Genomic DNA, 18,771 nt, shown 5'->3' with positions numbered 1-18,771 from the left:
ATGTGATGAAATATTGTAATTTTAGATGCGTGCTTTGTTTTCCATCTCAATACATTAGTGTGTCCTGTAATGTACAAAAAAGTGACGATGCATATATGCATACATATTTATTTCAATATAACAAACGAAAATATATAAAAACAATCAAACAATCAACAAAATGACATGATAGACAATATTAATATGATTGTGAGGGCACCCATTTACAAACTTCTGCTGAGGTCATGTGAAAACGTGGGGAATGAATTCGTTTCATCTACATTGTTCTTGAGTATTACATGTAGTAAGAATTTACTGTTAAAGGAACCAATGACTAATACTCCACACACGTGTTAATACGGAATGTCTGTTCTGGAATGGTTACATATGGAAGTCTATACGCGTCTTTGAAACCTATTTCCTTCAAAAGAAGTCTATCAGAGAAACTGACCGTTAACAGTTTAAAATCATTTTAAATAAATAATAATAAATAAACAACAGTTTAAATAAATAAATTTGAGATTTCAATTGCATTAAATACCAAGAGGCATGAAAATATCCTCCACAGCGCGGTTTACAACACAGATAACTGACTAGTATTCTCTGTAGTGACCTTCACAGGGTATAGGTAATGTGAAGGTCATTTCAAGGTCAAGGACAGTCTCTGACCTCTGTTGACTAGCCATGCGGATTTCTCAGAATACCAAGCTCAGGTGAACAAACATTGCACTTTCAATTGCACACTTAAAATGATAGAAAAACGTTTCATTTAATGCACTATTTACATATTTACAAGTCAATTGCCTTTGACAAATTCGTTAGTGTGCAGTTGCCTTAGCTAAGCTGTGTGCACATAATCTCTAGAATAAATAAAACAATGTCTACAGTTCGTTTCAATGTCCCGCAACAGCTGAGAATTTCATTCGCTTTTGTTTTTGTCTTTGATTACAAAACCAAACTCTGACTACATTTTTCTTCAAGTCCAATTTTTCAGCAATTTGAGCAATTTTCTCACCAGATGGGCGTGGCTGAACTGCGAAATAAGCCTCTAGAGAACGCTTTTCGGGCGCTGCGATGGATGTCCGTTTGCGCTTTTTGTCTGCGCCGGATATAAGGCCATTTTGTTCGGCCTCGATTTTATCTCTTGCGGCCTTTTCAGCCTCCTCTAGCCACGTTTGAAGAATGGGTTTAAGCGCGATCATGTTATTGTGGCTCAGTGTCAGAGACTCGAACCTGCATATTGTACTTTGACTGAGACAGCCAACACCGGGTAACTTAAGGTTTGCGAGCGCCGAACCTACATCCGCCTGCGTGACACCGAGCTTGATTCTGCGTTGTTTGAAGCGCTCGGCAAACGCCTCGAGCTCTCTGGGGTCGCACTCTGTGTCGTGCATAGTATGGTGGACCTGGTGGTGGGGCGGCATGGCATGCGGGTGGTTCATGGGCGCCTGATGTGAGTACATGGGCGAGTACATCTGGTGGTGGTTGTGGTGAGAGCTGGGTGGTGCCATGTTATGGTGGTCAGGCATCCCGGGCAGTGGCATCCCGTGATTGGAGGACAGCTGGTCCAACATGGAGTCGGACGGCCCGAAGCCCGGTGGCCCCGGTGGCATACCCATCTGTTGGCGGGAGGGTCCGGACTGCGACATGCACATGTCGGTCACTTGCGGTCCATACAGGCTTTCGTGTTTCATGTTTTGGGGCGACTTGGATATGTCAACCGCCGCCAGCGCTTCCGCCCGCGCAAGAAGTCCGTCCTCGAATCCACCGAAAAAGTTGCCCTGAAAATGCAAAAACAGGTACATTAATTTCTATATTCCAAATATGTTATAGATGCATTCAAGCACAAAAACTCTTTAAATCATTTTTATCTATGTCATATTGTAAACGATGCTTTAACATTACTGTTTTAATAATAAAAAAAAAAATGTATGTATATACCACATGTACCAGAAGAATTTTACACATTTTTAATACCGCACTCTTTCGGGAAAGTTGATGACAAAAATGCGTATGTATTTCATATTGCATTAAATATTTGTACAAAATGAACGTGGAGACCCAAAATACATTCTTCTAATTTTATTTATGTGTTTGTTTATCTATATAACCATTTATTTATTTGAGTTACATATTTATCTTATTTCTTTGTTCATTATCGTATTCAGTCTTAAAATATATCTTATCCATCGCGTATTTATTTATTTATTTATTTATTTATTTATTTATTTATTTATTTATTTATTTATTTATTTATTCATTTATTTATTTATTTATTTATTTATTTATTTATTTATTTATTTATTTATTAATTCATTTCTTTATTTATTTATTCATTTATTTATTCATTTATTTATTTAGTTATTAATGTATTTATGCATTTATCTTATTATTTATTTATTCAAAAAAATATATTCATCATCCATCCATACATTCGTTTGTTCATTCGTTTATTTTATTCCTTTAAAAGTATTATTATTTTATTTGCTGATTTGATTCTTTTCTGAAAGTTCAACATTTTAAAGCTTAAAATATTAATCAGCGATATCCGTCTTGATTAAACAAAATCAGAATTAAAAATGTATATACCTCAATAAACATTTATAAAAACTTTGAGTTCTCTGCATGAATTCAAAGTCCTTATTGCATATGTAAATAAACGATTTCACTCCTGAAATAAAGTTCTTTGCACGAAAGTGCCTTCTTAATTCCTACAATTGTCACATCTAATGTAATTACAAGGTATGAAAGCCTGTTAATAAATCGTACAAATTCATGTGCAATGAAAGCGGTTGGAGTCTGAGTGAGCAGAATATTTAATCGATTAACTATTGATTGATCCGTAGTGCGATTAGAACGCAACAATACCGCGCTTACACCTGGCCCCGCGCCGCTAATGACCCGCAAGAGGATGCAAAAACACGCGAGAGGTGAACCATACCTCATCAAATATTGGGTTTTCTCATAAAAAAATCTAAAATCATAGATACAATTTTAATTATTGGTTTCGTCACTTTAGAATTTGTCAAAACGTCCATTTTTCGAGTGACCAAAGAGCTATAAACTCTCTAAAACTGATTTACCTTGATTACATTTTATACGCGCTCAATTTAGGTTAGTTAAAAATTCAGTTGACCCATGCACGTTGTAATTTTATGCAATGTTTTTATTAACATGGTTTACTCCTTTTTTGTCTCTCTTTTTTTTCTTTTGCATTTCTTACACACTTAAAGTGATTATTTGAAGACCGTTTTCTCTACTCGTGCTTCCAAGATTAATGTCGGAGTGAGGTCATTTGTCACCGGCAGTCTTCAGTCCCACACCCCCGGGTTCAGATTCAATTTACCCATGCTAACGTGCCAAAATATCGAGCGAATAGCCGAAATACAGACCCATTGTTCCTCAAGCTTAAAAAGTTACCTAATGCAGTATTTTCAGTGTTAGGAATAAAACAATAAATGGATGTGAATACATGTCGCCACATTTTATCAATCTTGTTCATGGAGAATAGTTTTCCAATCTATAAAAAAATGGTTCAAAGATCAATGTAAAAATATTTATAAAGATAGTAAATTAATATAAATGCCTTCAAATTTCTTATTATTTTGCTATTTGTTCATTTGTTTAAAAAAAAATTAAGATAATATTATTTGCTCGTTCGCTGACTCAAGAGTTATCGTTACATAATTTGCATAATCGCACACGAACTTTTAACATTATAATATTGTTATCCATCATATTATTTAAGTATGGAATTACCTTTGTATAAAGAACATTTCTTGAATAAAGAATACTAGAAGTAAAGTATCCAATTATATTCCTTGTAAACTGTATACTATCCAACCTCGACGGAAAGTAAGCGAACAATGAATCTAATTCTAGCTCTGAGAAAGATAAAAACGAAACTTCATAAAATATGAAACACGGCAAATAATGGCAACGGCGCTACAGAATAACTAATAAAGGTGATTAAAAAGCGAGAGCTCGATACGTTTTCATTTATTCATGAATCTGTTTTGCGAGGACAAAACTGTCTCAGGGTGATTGCCATGAGATTTACGAATTCCTGAAATCTGGGATTTTACGTACCGAGGACGACGTCATGCATCGCATGCGTTCCGGAGGTCGGTAGGGCGGCGAGTAGCGGCCGGGAAGGTGGCCCGGGTTCAGCGACGGGTGCATTCCGAAACCCTGCTTCATAACCTCCATAGTGAAACTCTCAATGACGGACAATTGGCAACTTCCGTCCACTATGATTTTTTTTTAAATTTTCACCCAAAATGTTATGTATCCAATTCACTGTGAATTCTTAATAAGACGATTATCAATAAGGAAATGAGTATCGCTTTTCCAATAGAGAAGTTCCGTCAATGGGGAAGGCACCTGTTTTAGTTTCCAATACCACGTGATTCCTAATTCATCTCCAATAAATGGGAAAGCTCTCAAACCCATGAGCCAATCACATAAAAGCATTCGAGCCCAGCCTCTCAGTATGGTATTTTTGACAATAGTTTATTTAAGTTCATTGTGATTTAGACAACCTACATTTGTCGGCGTTTTTGAATGCGCTTGCTACAATTTTTATTTAACTGATGTTTAATTGTATAATTGGGAGATCTGTGTTAGTTGGCAGATGTTGAGTGTGCTCCATATGTGGAGTTGCGAGGTGTGACGAGCTCACACCTACCAGCCCCAGCCCGGTGTCCCCCGGACCACCTTTATGGCCCTCTAACAAGGTAATTGAGACTGCATCAATTACCACCCCTCGCACCTGTAATCAAGATGCTTTTAACGACAATAATTCTGTTTTGTCACCTAATTAAATTGTCATTTTCAAGACGGCGAAGAAGCTGGCAACAGACCGCGAACGTTTTCAGTTTTTCTTTGTGATTGTATCAATGCGAGGGTTTGTTAACCCATATTGTACAGTGTCTTCGCTTTATTCTAGTTCCCTTTGAAACAAGTATGATTCATTTTGTTACCATTCGTCTTGTTGTGTCATTGCAACAGCAGTCTGATACACAAATCTTCCATTTCAAGTAATAGATTAAATGGCGTATTTTTTTTGTGTGTGTGTGTTTTTTTTAAATATGTATAGGTGGATAACAAAAAACTAAATTCTTACTGTTTGGTCTTCATAAATAATAAATAGAAATACACTTACGACCTTACTACAAAGTGTGAATCTTATTAATTATACAAGAATGTCCCCGTTATTTGAGTTCTTGGCCTTTGGAATTTCCAGACATCGTAGACAAAACCGTATGAATATTTAAATATGAAAACATTATGAATATTTTAACACTGTGGCGTTCTCCTAGTGTGTAACCTACATTCGGAGTTTTTTTATCAATGAAACCAGCCAGTTTGTACTTGGTGATATAAAAAAAGGATAAAATATTTACAGTGTATGAATTGTGTTCCAACAAATACAATAAACAATTCTAGTTCGTTATAATTAGTGTATGGTTAAAGAGTGTGTGTCTTAAAAGTATTACAAGTTGTATAGTTGTCTTAAATTCTTAAACCATTTTTACTTAGAACATGCATGATGAGCTTAAACTGGTAGCTGAGAACTAGAGCATTCATGACGAACTGAGACTGGTAGCTGAGACCTAGAGCATTCATGACGAACTGAGACTGGTAGCTGAGACCTAGAGCATTCATGACGAACTGAGACTGGTAGCTGAGACCTAGAGCATTCATGACGAACTGAGACTGGTAGCTGAGACCTAGAGCATTCATGACGAACTGAGACTGGTAGCGGAGACCTAGAGCATTCATGACGAACTGAGACTGGTAGCGGACATCAAGATGTTCTATGTCTATGTCTATATATAGAACAGTTAAATCATGTTTAGAATATGAAAGCTACTTAGATATTTACCAGGAAGTTAAATATTTTACTTAAGTCGATTACGTCTGTCTGTACATTCACTTCGTCTTCAAACTGGTAGATATGCCAGAAATAACATACCTAGAGCTGAAAGGTGTTGTCAATGCTGCAATTCTTTGGATATCGAAGATGAATTTCACTTTTCATGCATCTGTTCTTATTTTGATGCTCTAAGAAGGAAGTATATAAAGAAATACTACTTTGTAAAGCCGTCAGTGTATCCAGTTAATAAAGCCAACTACAGAACGGAACTTATAGATCTGTGTATCGTTACAGAACCTCTTAAAAAAATAAGATCAAGCTTATTTAATTGCAATAATTGATTACATTTATAAGCCATGTTCACCTTCTCATTTATTATTATTATTATTTTTTTTTTATTTTTTTTTTTTTTGGGGGGGGGGGGTTGTGTGTGTTTTTTTCTACATATTTGTATGTTGTAATGTGTATTTATTATTGTTTATTATAATTGCTAATACACGTTGTCAAGTTGTATTATAAAATGTATGTGTTGTGACGATGTACTATGTGCAAGTCAATAAACTGTCTGTCTGTCTGTCTAAAAGCAGTTTTGGCCACGAACTCTTTCAATACCGGACTTTTAACTTTCCAGAGCGGTCGGCTGGACATTTCTAAACATCGCTGACAATGCCATTATCCCGCTCTTAAATCATTTACTTTGAAAGAGAAATCATTAAAATCTGAAAATTATCAGTTAACTCAAATGCACGTAACTAAATTAAATTAGTGGACTGTATTGTTAAACAGATAATAAAATCCCCGGCCGACGACCATATTGTCATGTAACAGATAGATATCAATGAACGGTGGCGTGCTTCGCTATAATTTATATCTAACACTATTGTTCTCGGCTAAACTGCCATTAAAACACCCTATTTGGAGTTGAAAATGTCAAATTGTACAATGAGCTGATATTAGGGCCCCCGGGACCAGTTCTCCATTTTGGCGATTCGTATCGAGGTGCCGGGAGCGCTTGTCGGTCATTCAGCGTCCTGATGACTCGGAAGTCTCATGCACCTGCCGTTCCTCGGCTAATGTGGATTTCGGTGAGGGGGGCATTGTCTTAATATTTAAGCTGGCGTTTCAAGAGTTTAAAAAAAACTACAAACTTCGCTGTTAAAAATACAATATGCACAAACACAAAATGCATTTACTATTTGACAAAAACTGAAGAATCCAGAAAAAATATACTAATGTACCCGTATACACCTGACATTTTAGTGTTTTGAACTATTGCTTGAAATAAAATTAATGGTCCAACAATGAGAAATTTCAGTTTAATGCTTGGTATTTACTCAACAGATCAATTTCTCCTCCAAAGTAATATAATTAGAAAATAATTTGAAACGTTATAAAAGAGAGGATACTGTAATAATTCTGCAATGTTAGGTTCGGTGGCTAGATGATTGATCGGGAGGGGGTTTATTCCAATAACAGGTCCTTGACAAACATTTAAATGAAGAATGCAAATATTTGATCTAACGGACCTTCGTGAATAGCGCTCGTGTGTCAAGCATCGTCTTCTGTGACGATCAAATATTTACCCGTAATAAGCTACGCAAAATATGTCTTACATTGAACAAATAGTTCATTTAGAACAAAGACATTTCTTTAACTTCTTAGCATTATATTTTGCAATATATAAGTGTAGCAGAGGGAAATTCTGAACAAAAGAAACTTTCAAAGTCTTGCAAAATTGTTTTGTAAAATGTTTTCGTAAAAAAAAATGAACATCAATTTTCATCTTATTTGATATCAGTCGGCATTGGTAATACACGTCTCCGCAATATTTGTGTCATATCTGGGAATTATTTCCTTCAATTTTGAAATCTGTCTTGACCAATGCGGACCGGTGTCGCATGTCGACTAATCAAGTACGACTTGGCCGGCACATTTTGTGTCCGTTATGAATAATTGAACAGGAAAATAATCAAGTTGGACGCCATCCATGGAGGAAACTCCGTTAAGAGCCAATATGTTAAAAGCATCGTAAGTAAAATTGCAGACTTCACCACTGACTTACATAGACAAATACTTCGTTAAATTGTAACAAATTGAGCAGTCGGGGAAACAAATGCCACAATAAAGGCCTGAGATGATGTAAACCTGGTAGCCGAAAGCCAACACTCTTAGAGACATGCGAACCTGGCCATTTCGCGATATTGCATGTATAATGTAAGTTAAGACATGCTCCGAGTTGCATGACGTATATTGAACGGGTTAATGATTATAAAACTCTTTGGAAAATTGATACTATTTGTAATAAGAAAATAAAGAAATTTGTTTTTCATTGGAACTTATCCTCGCCGTTGCATGTGTATGGAGTTTCACAATATTTGCATGTGATGCTACAATAGTTTCCAGGTCATGAAAGACTTACATATTTTCAGAAAGAAGAAAGATATATGCCAAAGATCACAGCCAAGCTGTCTGATTTACATGCGCAATGTGTCCATATTTCTGGCACGGGACGACATCTAGCAATCAAGCGGAACACCTGTGCCTACGACTGCGGACCTGCAGCTATTGATGTTCCAAGGAAAGTCTCTGTAATTTGTATAATTGTTTAAGAAGTTTCTCAGACAAAAACTGAGACATCGTATTCATTTCAATTAATGCCACATCAAATTATGTCTTTAATTTGCATAGGGAAGTGGGTATCACTGATTGAAACGAGGGCCGTATTTTAGACGCCCGGTTTTAAGGTGCGTTCCTTTCCGGTCACCATGGGGATGAAGTGGAGACCAAAATATTTTTGGGAAATCATAGGTCTACAACAAATGACCCAACTACTACGATCGTCAACAGTCATAGACATCTCCGTTTCTTTCGATCACACTGTAATTAGATTCTTCGTAATTGTTTTGAACAGAATAAATCGAATTATAAGATTTAATTCCACAAGTAATTTTTTGTTTCGACATTCGGTTTCAATTCAATTCAATTCATTAAATCTCAATTCTAATTAAATGAAAATGGATCGTTTTAGGACAGTGATTGGATACTAATTAACCACAGTTAATTGAAACTATTCCTGCTTCCAAGCTCGCAAGAGACTAATGCTTTTCATTACGACACAAATTAGCACATGGCCAAAATATTGTACTCTCTGTTTTCTAAAGAATGAAATGAAACCGATTTTACTGGTACAACACAGGAAAGAAATTTCTAGGAAACTAAACGATCCTAGATCGTCCTAGCTCACCATACAACTACAGCACCATACGGCGACTAGGGGGCAGTGCGACGGGTCCCAGCTGTGCACGGACACAGGGACATGAGCACGGGAACCAGCAGCTGGCAAGCGCCATCTACCGACCGATACACTCAACCACTCATTTCAATAACAATGGACCGTTAACATCACAGACAGAATTGAAGTTTGTTGCGTTGTAATATGGTTGTTTTATTGGTTAAATATGAGATATTTGTTGATATTATGTTTATTGAAATCGACCACAGAAAGAAGAAAAATGAAAACCACCCGAGGGTCGAATTCTCTTTAGTTCTTTCAGAGATTGTGTATCAGATTTCTAGCTAATGTGGTTACTGTGTTGTTTTTCAATAATGATACGTTTTAGATATCTGTAAATTTATGCACGAGATTTATCTCATTTTCATCATTACATAACAGAAGAAACGAACAAGTCTTTACCGAATGACAATCTTTTGATTCGTTCGGTAGGCCTCGATCCCGTAATGTTACAAACCAAAGATGTTAAAAAGGTTTCTCTTTCCTTCCCGCCACGTGCCTTTATAGTCGATTTACGAATTAAAATATTAGGGCATATGCATCTAGAATCAACGTCACTTCCACTTTGTTTTCTTCTGGCACGCTTTTCGCACGCGCGTGGAAACATTAGCACGTGCTGGAACAGAGCGACACCTTCCGGTGAAATTGACGGGAGTTGTGATCTAATAAAAGTGCGGGTGATTGTCGTCTGCCTTAGCAGCCGATAGGATAATATCAGTTTGATAATGTTTCTAATGGCAACATGACAGAGGATTATGGATGGTAGCCCACTGTTAAACCCCCATAAATGGAACATCAAGATTTGTTAACATAGTTTCCACTTTGAAGACTTTGTCGTCCTGTTCTCAGGGAAACCGGATGATGTTCGCAATTAGATTAGGCACATGCACACACTGCGTCAAAATGAAAACTGCTATGGGAGGGTTTGGTAAGTTAAAAAAATGTTGATTTTTTTCTTCGATTGAAGTCAATACTAGCAACAATATATGCCCTGGAGTGGGCAGATCAGTGCTGACATGACTGCAGTGAAAACATATGCTTGTCGGTGACATTAACTCCCTGTGTCTGCCGCCCCACGGGACATCCGTTCTACTATCACTCTCATCTGTGATGTTTGTCTCATCGTTCATTAATTTGTGGCCAAATGTTATTGCAGAGCTACCCCTTGGGAATTTATTATTGCTGAAATTGATCAAATTAATCTATTTCCAAGCACTTTCATCCATTACAAGAAACGCTTGCAGCATTTTGTCCGCTGTCCCCGAATTCGTCGCCTGCCATGGAACGTCAGATCCCTTTCCCAACGCGCGTTTACCGCATGTACCTCTAATAAAGCCACAGCCTCCCATCATTCAAACCTCCAGTTACATATCTGTTTACCTCAATTTACCCCGGCACTGTCAAGAATGTTCATTTGTCTCTCTCAAATCAACCTCACCGTCGTTCCATGAAGGGCAAAGAGAGGCGATGTGGGTATAACAAGGTGACTTCCTCTGTCTGCCGCCCCAGGGTGTCAGGAAGACGGAAAACACTTCCGCAGTGCACGTGCATCATTGTTTTTGTTCAAGACACCAATTACCCGAACTCTAAATGGCCAACCGATTGTCTTGTATTGTTGTCAATTTGTTTATTGAGTACCGGTATCTTCAGTAGCCAATTTCTGAGATTATAGCAAAATTGGTTAATTTTGTCGTCTGCTGTTCTTCCCCGATGTGCTGGTATTGATCCCCGACTGGCCACCCCGCCGCTAAATGCTGGTCTCGAGGAAATTATCCAGTAAAACAACTCTCCAAGATAATTGCCACTGTCTTTAAACAAGACAAGCCCGCTGGAAACGGTTCCTTGTGGTGACGATGTTTGGAACTAAAGGGTTACCAACAGTAACCAATCTCACTATAGTACGCGCTCTTCCTTACTTATCTATTACTTTTTATATAAATGAAGCAGTTTAGGGATATGATTTTAATCAGATTGCACTAGTAACGAATTTGAATCGAAAATATCTTTTCAACAGACCTTCTTTTTTATCATTATGCATGGTTTGTATTGTTATACCTCAAAATAAATTTAGCTTTAGTAATTTGTTGTCATGATGTGTATTTTTATTTGATTTACAAACTGTACTTTTTTTGAATATAATATATTCAGTATTGACACGGTTGATAGAGTACGAATGAAGTACAATAATAGTTCTTTTCATTCGGCTTTTTTTCTAAATGTATACTAGTAATGATTTACCAAATGAGTAGTTCTTTTTAGCTGTGTGAACACCCTCATCTGGTATCACATTCATTGCTAATATTTTTTGTTATCCGTATCAGATATTGGTTTCATTGTAGTGGTAGTCGTAATATGATTAGTCATCATCGTCGTCGTAGTAATAGTAACTGAGGTAGTTGTATTAGAACATGTTGTAATACTAGCAGTAGAGTCGTAGTATTAGACGGATTAGTCGGAGTCGTCTTCATAATCGTCGCTGAATTAGTGGTCGTATTTCATATAGCTCTTTTAGCAGAGTAAATAACTTGTCGTACTTTGAGAAGAAGTCGTAGGAGTCGTTGTTATCGTGATTGCTGAATAAGTAGTTGTTTTAATAGTAGTTTTATTAGAATAATAGAGTAGTACTCTCGTATTATCAGAAATTGTCGTTATAGTCGCAGTCGTCGACTTCACAGTTGTTAAATAGGTACACGTAGTTGTGTTACTGAAGTTATAGATCTAGTTGTCAGGTAGAGTAATCGTCGAGGGGTCATAATTAGTCGTAATCGTCGTAGTTGAATTAGTGGCCGTTTACTGTGAGAAGTATGCATACCGGTATATTAGTTGTAGTCCTATCAGAAGGACTCTTAGTGGTTGTTGTCGTCGTTTATTAGATATTGTTATAATAGTAGTAGAATAGTAGTCGCAGTGTCAATATTATTATTATTATTATTATTATTATTATTATTATTATTATTATTATTATTATTATTATTATTGTTATTATTATTATCATAGTCATTGTCTTATTATATTATTTTATTTTATTTTTATTATTATTGTTATTAGGATCCGTTACATTTTGCGCTCCCACTATAGACAACTCTTTCTGTTTGTCTACGCTGAGCTATGTAGAGCTACTTCCCTTGTTAGATGACGGAATAAGATGGCCCTATAAATTACCTTGCTGTGCGGCCATATCGGATACTGATCGTGTTCCGGTCCCGGTCCTAGGTCCCGCACGCTCCCTATCGATGACAGCCCCTGAAAAATATTGTGATACAAGAGATTTAGTCCCCACGTAGGCATTTTTCACCAACATGTATATGTATGTATGTTGACCACTACTCTGTGCATTCTAATTGTACTCTAAAAATATGTCAATGATTGCTTTCAATCACAGTAGCTCAATATTCAACTGGTAATCAATAACTACAGATAGGTCTTTTAAATAATTACATAGGTAACTAAATGGATTCAGTTTGCTCAACCCTTATAATAAGAGTACAGCAAAACCCCATGCGTTGCAGTATCAGGCAGATAGTTGGAAGTATCAGGCAGATAGTTGGCAGTATCAGTCAGATTGTTGGTAGTATCATTCAGAGATTGTTGGCAGTATCAGTCAGAAAGTTGGCAGTATCAGTCAGATTGTTGGCAGTATCAGTCAGAGATTGTTGGCAGTATCAGTCAGATTGTTAGGAGTATCAGCCAGATAGTTGGCAGTTTCAGTCAGAGATGGTGGCAGGAACAGTTGGCTTGTGGCAGTATTAGTCAGAGACGGTGGCAGTATCAGTCAGAGATTGTTGGCAGTATCAGTCAGAAAATGCTGGCAGTATTAGTCAAAGATTGTGGCAGTATCAGTCAGAGATTGTGGCCGTATCAGTCAAAGAGTGTGGCAGTATCAGTCAGAGATTGTGAGCAATATCAGTTAGAGATGGTGGTAGTATCAGTCAGAGATTGTGGCAGTATCAGTCTTAGATGGTTGCAAGACCAGTGAGATTGTTGGCAGTATCAGTCAGAGATTGTGGCAGTATCATTCAGAGATAGTGGCAATATCAGTCAGAGATTATTGGCAGTATTAGTGAGAGATGGTGGCAGGACCAGTCAGATTGTTGGCAGTATCATTCAGAGATAGTGGCAATATCAGTCAGAGATTATTGGCAGTATCAGTCAGAGATTGTTGGCAGTATTAGTGAGAGATGGTGGCAGGACCAGTCAGATTGTTGGCAGTTTCAGTCGGAGATGGTGTAAGGACCAGTCAGATTGGTGGCAGGACCAGTCGGAGATCATTGGCAGTAACAGTCAGAGATGGTGGCAGTATCAGTCAGAGATGTTGGCAGTACCAGTAAGAGACGGTGGCAGTATCAGTAAGAGACGGTGGCAGTATCAGGAAGAGACGGTGGCAGTATCAGTAAGAGACGGTGGCAGTATCAGTTAGAGATGGTGGCAATATCAGTAAGAGACGGTGGCAGTATCAGTAAGAGACGGTGGCAGTATCAGTTAGAGATGGTGGCAGTATCAGTAAGAGACGGTGGCAGTATCAGTAAGAGATGGTGGCAGTATCAGTCAGAGATGTTGGCAGTACCAGTAAGAGACGGTGGCAGTATCAGTAAGAGACGGTGGCAGTACCAGTAAGAGACGGTGGCAGTATCAGTAAGAGACGGTGGCAGTATCAGTTAGAGATGGTGGCAATATCAGTCAGAGATGGTGGCAGTATCAGTCAGGTATAGTGGCAGTATCAGTTAGATATGGTGGCATTATCGGGCAGATAGTTGGCAGTATCAGTCAGATTGGTGGAAGTATCAGTCAGAGATTGTTGGCAGTATCAGTCAGATAGTTGGCAGTATCAGTCAGATTGGTGGTAGTATCAGTCAGAGATTGTTGGCAGTATCAGTCAGAGATTGTTAGCAGTATCAGTCAGAAATTGTTGGCAGTATCAGTCAGAATGTTGGCAGTATCAGTCAGATATTGTGTCAGTATCAGTCAGGTATAGTGGCAGTATCAGTTAGATATGGTGGCAGTATCGGGCAGATAGTTGGCAGTATCAGTCAGAGATTGTTGGCAGTATCAGTCAGAGATTGGTGGCAGTATCAGTCAGAGATTGTTATCAGTATCAGTCAGGTATAGTGGCAGTATCAGTTAGATATGGTGGCAGTATCGGGCAGATAGTTGGCAGTATCAGTCAGAGATTGTTGGCAGTATCAGTCAGAGATTGTTAGCAGTATCAGTCAGGTATAGTGGCAGTATCAGTTAGATATGGTGGCAGTATCGGGCAGATAGTTGGCAGTATCAGTCAGAGATTGTTGGCAATATCAGTCAAGAATGGTTGCATTATCAGGCAGATAGTTGGCAGTGTCAGGCAAATAGTTGGCAGTATCAGTTAAAGACGATGAAAAAACACTTTATCGAAATGTTCTGTAAATTTATGATCAACACAATCAAAATCTTTCTTTGAGTATATATAGACTATACTTAGTAAGCAAAAGTAAGTTTTCTGCTTTAGAACAAATATAAAGATCAAATACTTCGATATAGTTCTGTCTTTTCAAATGTCTTTACAAGTACATTTAATGAATATTGCACTATAGATGGCATTTAACTTTACTTTTTATCATAATCATTTGGTGAAATGAACCGCTTTTAAAATAGGAAAAAATGAATAATATATAATGGTTTGATATTTTTAAACTCGGATTTCAGGAAAGTGCCGCTTTGTGCATCCATTTCCTTGAAGGCAAACGCAAACATGAACCTGCACATTTTAAGTTTATTGGACAAAGAGTGAAAACCGTCTAGAAAAGCTTCTTATTTTGTGTATTATTATATAAAAAAAATCCCATCTCTGACTGATGATGTAAAAAAACAATCTCTGACTGATGATGTGAAAACCCCCATCTCTGAATGATGATGTGAAACCCCCCATCTCTGACTGATGATGTGAAAACCCCCATCTCTGACTGATGATGTGAAAACCCCCATCTCTGAATGATGATGTGAAAACCCCCATCTCTGACTGATGATGTGAAAAAAAAACATCTCTGACTGATGATGTGAAAAACCCCATCTCTGACTGATGATGTGAAAACCCACATCTCTGACTGATGATGTGAAAACCCATCTCTGACTGATGATGTGAAAACCCCCATCTCTGACTGATGATGTGAAAAACCCCATCTCTGACTGATGATGTGAAAACCCCCATCTCTGACTGATGATGTGAAAACCCCCATCTCTGACTGATGATGTGAAAACCCCCATCTCTGACTGATGATGTGAAAACCCCCATGTCTGACTGATGATGTGAAAACCCCCATCTCTGATTGATGATGTGAAAACCCCCCATCTCTGACTGATGATGTAAAAAACCCATCTCTGACTGATGATGTGAAAACCCCCATCTCTGAATGATTATGTAACCCCCGCATATATAACAAACATAAATTTTGAGTGATAAACCTTAAACTACTTACTAAACAATGCACTTTTGGAAAATATTAATTACTTATAACAAGATTATGAAACAAATACGGTGTTAAATGCCATAAAAAGTTCAATACATTGTCAGCTTTTAACTCATAACATTTTGAATGGTAAGTATTCCATTTTGATAATAACGTTATTAATATAAAAAAGAAAAAGTGTTAATTATACGTAGACATTGCAATAAAACGCATCTGTAACTTTGTTTAATAGAAACATTTAGGGAAAAAAAATTCAAAAAGTTTGAATAATTATGTATTTGAATCAATTTTCTTTCTATCATTTTGTAATTATGCCGATTAATTGTGTGTTGTCGTTAGAGTCGCGGATAACGTGAAGTCACGAAGTTGTAAATGGTTTTCTGAGCATTTTTATTTATTTATTTATTTATTTATTTATTTATTTATTTATTTATTTATTTATTTATTTATTTATTTAATTATTTATTTATTTATTTTCTATAGTGTTCTAAGTGTTTGCTCTTTTCCATTTGACCTAAACTCATAAGCGTATAATTGTTATTGAACGGTTTCTACACACAATTGTGTCGTCCTCGTGCATTGCTCGTGCCCATTGTGTACACAGGACAATAGGTGACCGATAGTGATCTGGACGGGATGTCTGAATAAATAAGTATCCATTATAAATTTGTCGCGGCAAGCATGCTTATTTCTAGTTCAATTTCATTTTTCGAACACAAAAATCATACCAGCCAAGGAGCCACATAGCAAGTTTTATCATGTTTACATTATTTTGCATTTTTGAAAATAGTGAATAAAAACTTAAATACACTAAATGAAATAGTTTCATTTTCTGTTTATTTTAATTACAAATTAAAAGAGTGGTCATGTTGTTTTTGGTTGTTGTTGTTGTTGTTGTTGTTACATTTCTTGTTTACAGAAAAAAGTAATTGTAGGACATTTTTGATACCAAGTGTTCTTTTGTCTTCAGCACAATGTATATAGCGGTAATTTCTAGTAATGAAATTATCGTGGTTTATGCATAAATCATGGGCCGGTGGTCACGACTCAGCATCATCGACGTAACACGCCATCAACCTGGAATCTCTCCCAGCAATTTTAGCCAGCTGAAGGTCTTAAAACACTTTGAAAGTAGTCTTTAATGTTTTTAAAAACGGTTCATCGTTAATTGATCCTTTTTGACACTTATTTAAATATTTCGAGATGAGTTTTTTTACAGTTGCAAGTAAAGACAGGACAATCCAGTTTTCCACCTCTTTACGAAGCGAAGACATCATAGAAATAAAAATAGACCCATCGGCCATGGTGTTCACTTTGATGCTTGATGACGACCATTGACGTGATACTAATATCATCTGAAAGTGTTACTTTTGCTTATTCAAATGACAAAAACACGCTAGCCGATACTTTTATATATATTTTTTATTCATATTATATATTTTGGTTTTAGTTTTCAAACACTTATCAGACATATAGAAGAGAAACTGAATATACCTTGTTTTGAAATTTATTTTATAAAATGATTCGTTTTCACCTAAAATCTTCTAATGAAAGAGAGAAATTAAGAAATATATTTTTGGTTGCTACTAAAATCTGTAAAATAATATGATTGCTATTAGTTGCATTTTATCCGGATACTGTATATTGTAGGTACTATACCAAACTAAACACGACAGTTTAATTTTGCAAAGGCAAGCAACATTGTATACGTACATTTTGGTCTTACGTTTTCTATACAAACTATTTCGCATGTTCGCGATGTTAGTACTTCGAAGGGTAACCGATCAGAATTTTTTTGCTAGATAGTTAGATTGTTTTTCCTCCATAACATACGTATATACAGGAGGGTGAATAATTTCAGCGAACATAGAGAAATAAAACATACTTAAAGCATGAACATTATATATACAATTATATGATATTGAAGGACATAATATAACCATATAAGAGTATTATATCATGGAAACACACAAACACACAGACACTAATTTGAAATTACTTAAAACATCTCAAATGAAACATTTTAGAACATCATTTTGTATCTTCAAGATGCAAGTCTACAGTCGCTTCAATAAAATATACATACTATATAAAATGATATAATTATATACATAAAAATAGCACAATTTTTATTTATAAATGTAGTAAAAAAATATTGAATCACAGGTCACATTTCATTCTTCAATTGTCTCACACATGTTTGTCTCAACTCATATCAAATCTAGAATTAAAAGTTATAACGAACTTGTTTTGTTGTTTTGTATCTTTAAGTCTTATCAATACATATTTACATTTCAATATATATAAAATGCTACCTAAATTGTTTCGGTGTCAAACAATACTCGAACAAATGAAATTAATCCGTTAATGTACATGTGCGTACCTGAACGCTTTGATGATCTAAAATATATTTTTCTTTTAAATTTAATCCATTCTTTTTTGTAAAAATAGTTAAAGCCGTTTTCACTATCCAAGACGTCTTGCGATAAAATGTATTCGGACTCGAACAAATATAAACAAAATAAATCAGACAGTTCTTGTGCATCTGTGCCTTAAGACTTGTGTGAATAAACGTGTTAAGATTTTCTTTCTTAAGTAGTTAATGCTTTTTAAATATTTACAAAATACATGGTAAAACCTCAGTAAAGAGGGCGTCTGTATAAATAAATAAGTAAGATGTATTGTTAAAGACGAGTGCGAAAAGAAATCAAAATTTCATGTTGTCATTCATAAAAAATGAGACCATCTTATTGTAAAGCTATTTCAGTCTCCTCATTAATTAAGCAGAATTTTACCTAAGCGACGATTAATAATTTAAACTGACCAGACGACAAGTGTTTACGACATCTGACCTACCTGATGAGGATGGTATAGACCGTACGACGACATGGAAGGTTTTAAAAACTAATCCAACTTTTTTAAAAAGAAAAATATTGTTTGCTCATTTAAAGGTAAGGAAAAGGCCTAGTTACTCGTAAATAATGAGTGAGCTCGCAGATCGGAACTTATTTCTCCGACATTAATAATATTACAATTTTCCGGATCAATCGGGGTATCCGGGCCACCCATTGGCTGCCGCATGGAATCGCGGCTGTGGAAGGCGTCCCGGTTACCTTAGAGACATAAAGATCAAAGAGTCCGCCGATATCTTATTCGGGACGCCTCTCACCTGTTCGCACAAA

General features: G+C 36.4%; 1 protein-coding gene across 3 annotated transcripts; it reads right to left on the bottom strand.

Moving 5' to 3' along the window:
• Positions 1-94: 94 nt before the first annotated feature.
• Positions 95-18,579, bottom strand: LOC128209631 (brain-specific homeobox/POU domain protein 3-like). Of its 3 annotated transcripts, XM_052913744.1 has the most exons (3): positions 18,446-18,579; positions 12,312-12,392; positions 95-1,760 (listed from the first exon to the last, which is right to left on the bottom strand). In XM_052913744.1, exons 1-3 carry the CDS (start codon positions 18,476-18,478, stop codon positions 873-875), a joined length of 1,002 nt encoding a protein of 333 aa, XP_052769704.1. In that variant the 5' UTR covers positions 18,479-18,579; the 3' UTR covers positions 95-872. The 3 variants fall into 3 exon arrangements, with proteins under 3 accessions (XP_052769704.1, XP_052769703.1, XP_052769705.1); XM_052913743.1 differs by lacking the exons at positions 12,312-12,392; positions 18,446-18,579 and adding an exon at positions 4,069-4,331; XM_052913745.1 differs by lacking the exons at positions 12,312-12,392; positions 18,446-18,579 and adding an exon at positions 2,569-2,704.
• Positions 18,580-18,771: the final 192 nt, after the last annotated feature.

Source organism: Mya arenaria, chromosome 11, assembly GCF_026914265.1.
Source record: "Mya arenaria isolate MELC-2E11 chromosome 11, ASM2691426v1".
NCBI lineage: Eukaryota > Metazoa > Mollusca > Bivalvia > Myida > Myidae > Mya > Mya arenaria.
This window is presented reverse-complemented; position numbering and strand designations above follow the sequence as displayed.